This window comes from Hibiscus syriacus, unplaced genomic scaffold, assembly GCF_006381635.1.
Source record: "Hibiscus syriacus cultivar Baekdansim isolate YM2019G1 unplaced genomic scaffold, ASM638163v2 tig00110788_pilon, whole genome shotgun sequence".
NCBI classification, from domain to species: Eukaryota; Viridiplantae; Streptophyta; class Magnoliopsida; order Malvales; family Malvaceae; genus Hibiscus; species Hibiscus syriacus.
This window is the reverse complement of record NW_024062863.1, coordinates 1,076,605-1,079,534: the sequence shown is the minus strand read 5'-3', so window position 1 is coordinate 1,079,534 and position 2,930 is coordinate 1,076,605. Positions and strand designations below refer to the sequence as shown.

General features: G+C 36.7%; 1 protein-coding gene across 1 annotated transcript; it reads right to left on the bottom strand.

Annotated features, from left to right (window-relative positions):
- Positions 1-481: 481 nt before the first annotated feature.
- LOC120140764 (1-(5-phosphoribosyl)-5-[(5-phosphoribosylamino)methylideneamino] imidazole-4-carboxamide isomerase, chloroplastic-like) lies at positions 482-2,930 on the bottom strand. Its single transcript, XM_039155743.1, has 8 exons — positions 2,761-2,930; positions 2,601-2,662; positions 2,232-2,439; positions 1,543-1,628; positions 1,356-1,457; positions 1,043-1,176; positions 907-955; positions 482-825 (listed from the first exon to the last, which is right to left on the bottom strand). The coding sequence occupies exons 1-8, from the start codon at positions 2,894-2,896 to the stop codon at positions 649-651; spliced, it is 954 nt and encodes a 317-aa protein (XP_039011674.1). The 5' UTR covers positions 2,897-2,930; the 3' UTR covers positions 482-648.

Sequence of the window (2,930 nt, the reverse complement as noted above, 5' to 3'; positions counted from 1 at the left end):
TATTTTATAAAATATTATTTAGATTTTAAATTTAACAATATTAACTAAAGATAATAATAAATATATTTTCACAGTGAAATAAGTATGGACACTTTTATAAAAAGGATAGATAATTTACAATATAACAGGTAAAAATATGACAAAACCAAATTCATTATGACAAAACCGGTAAAATTTACTTGATATGTTAAACGTATAGACACTTTTATAAAAATGATAGATACTTACCGATAACCAAAGTTTACCGGTTACCAAATTTTTTAATAGTTTTTCATATTTTCTACCTAAAACATTATTAGTTGTCAACATAATAGGTACCGCTAAACCGAATTTATTAAATACATTTTAATATATCCGGTAATGCTGTATATTAGCCGTATATTAACCCGCCTTTCCTGAGACAATCCCCATCATCATGTTTAATCTAAATTAAACTAGAAAAGTAGTTAGTGTTACGTTATAAAAGAATCAAGTTAATCTGAAAATTTTGACGCAATATTCCATTAGTTTCCATGTAATTAAAAGCTTCTATAACACAAGAAGGGAATCCTGGAGGCGACTTCCGAAGTCCGGCTTACTACCATTGAGTGCTCATCAAGTAACTTACAAGGCAGCTCGCCTGAGCAGGCCTCGGGAAGCTCTAGAAGTTTAATGAATCGTCCTCCTGTTACTCTCATGCCATGCAACAACATCGTTATAAGCTAAGTTGCCCCCGAAAATATCCAAGGCACTTCCCACGGTAACGTCCACTCGTCCCTTCCCTGCTGCTTTTATAGTCTCTAAATCATCCACTACCGTCACACCGCCGGCATAAGTAACAGGAATCTGCAAAATAAAGACCGAGATATGTCGGAATATTTTAACTGAAATATACCATCCCCAGGCTCAAGTGTATAATCTACCAACCGGAGAATGCTCGCCTAACAATGCCACGAGATCTTCATCTATTCCCAGCCTGTAATAAAAGAGCAACCAGGTAAAACCTACAAGAGCATAAGAACCAGCATTCAGGGCAATTTGCATAAACACAGTAAGGACTTACTTTTTCCCTTCAACATCCACACCATGGACCAAAAATTCATCCGCATATCCGGCAAGAAAACTCAATACTTCCTCATCAAGATAGACATCAGTGAATTTTTGCCACCGCTCAGTAACGATGGCATATTTGTCATCCTGAAATTGAAACCAGCACCTTATGATTCAAACAACGGCCAAAATCAAAATACAGCATTCTATCAACTCTGTAGGTAACAGTCGGGAGTAAGGGAGGAGAAGGATATAGAATGTTCATGGCGATATCAAAAGAGATTTCTCCGAGCATTTAGGGAGCTGAAGACAGAAATATTTCCAACCTTCTTCCTGCAGCTAAGGTCCAAGACGAGTCTTTGCTTCCCAACAACATCGACAAGACTTTTGAGCCTTTGAAGGTCCATTTTCCCATTGTTAAATACAAACTACAACAAACCAAACAAGAAAGTAGGCAAACATGTTAGGATTCCATGCCTTGCAACTAGCAATGTTAAAATTCGGTTATCATACTGAAGTGACAATGACATGGCTGGCTCCTTCATCGATGTAACTCAAACAATTGGCTAAATTGATCCCACCTCCTACTTGCAAGCCACCTAGATTTTTTCCCATTCAGTAGAGGGAAGGTCAGCAAGTATTAAACATATTACCGAATATAGAATATAGATAACAACGATGAGACCATCACTCTCAAGAAACTTCATTCATGACTACATTACAAGCAGTAGAAGCTTGCGTCATGACATGAAAATGTACAAATCAAACCAGGATTGACATCTGCCTTTCAAAGCTTTCACAATGATTTCATGTACTTTAAGCAAGAGAAAGAAAATTAAGCCAAAGGTATAAGAATATCGGAATCCAAAGATGAACAACTTGTAAAATGCTTCCTATTCAACATGAGTATATATAATATAGTAGCAGCACTATACTAGTCTGTAGTTATAATCTAAGAATATGAGAATTACCACGAAATAATCTGAAACACAGCATTTAAAAGTCTCAATTTACCTAAGAAAATCCAAGCATTTACAAATGAAAACAAAGTTCGAACAACTTAAATTGACCATTAACTCTGCATCCATCTTTAAACCAATAATTTCAGCAATCATAAAAAGTACCATGCTAAAAAATTAAGCAAAGAATCGAATCGGAATAAACCGATCACTTAATATGAAAACTAAAATATCAGCTTTTACCAGGATATGCATGCAACGCTTCAAAGGCTGCTGCTTGGCTCAGAGGATCAGCTCCAAGCATGATTACATGACCACCCGTTAGCCCGTCTTTTTTGTACAACTTGGCAAACTCGGCTGCCGACTTATCCGATTCGAAATTGGTTACAAGGGCTAATTCATCCTCCTTCGAATCTCTAAGGGTTGACCCAACAATTTGTTTCACTTTCCCCTAGTAATGAATCATATTTTAAGTGTCAAGAAATAAGGCAAAATCCCAAACCCAATCCCGCGCAAGCACAAATACATAAAGGAGAAAAGAGTAAGCATTCTGAAACCAAAACAAACCAAACAACGAAACAAATAAAAACCATCCCTTTGTATTGAATTTACCTTGTGAATATCAATGCAAGGTCGAAAACTGACAGCGCAACGAACAGAGGAATGACAATATTCTGCGAGAAGAAGAAAAAAAATGGAAAAAAAAAGTGAGATCGAAGAAACCCAATAAGGAAAAGCCAAAAGGGAAAATGGTAAGGAAATGGAGAAATACTGAAACTTAGTGAAGGGATGGCTCTTGGAAATTGATAGTTTGTAAAGCCATAAAAGGAAGACTTGAAATTGGTGCCATGGGAAATGCTACTCAGCTTCCTTATCGAACAACTGCCATGGAGGCTGCTGCTTCTCATCTTTGAAATCTCAAAACCCCTCGGCCTAGACAAA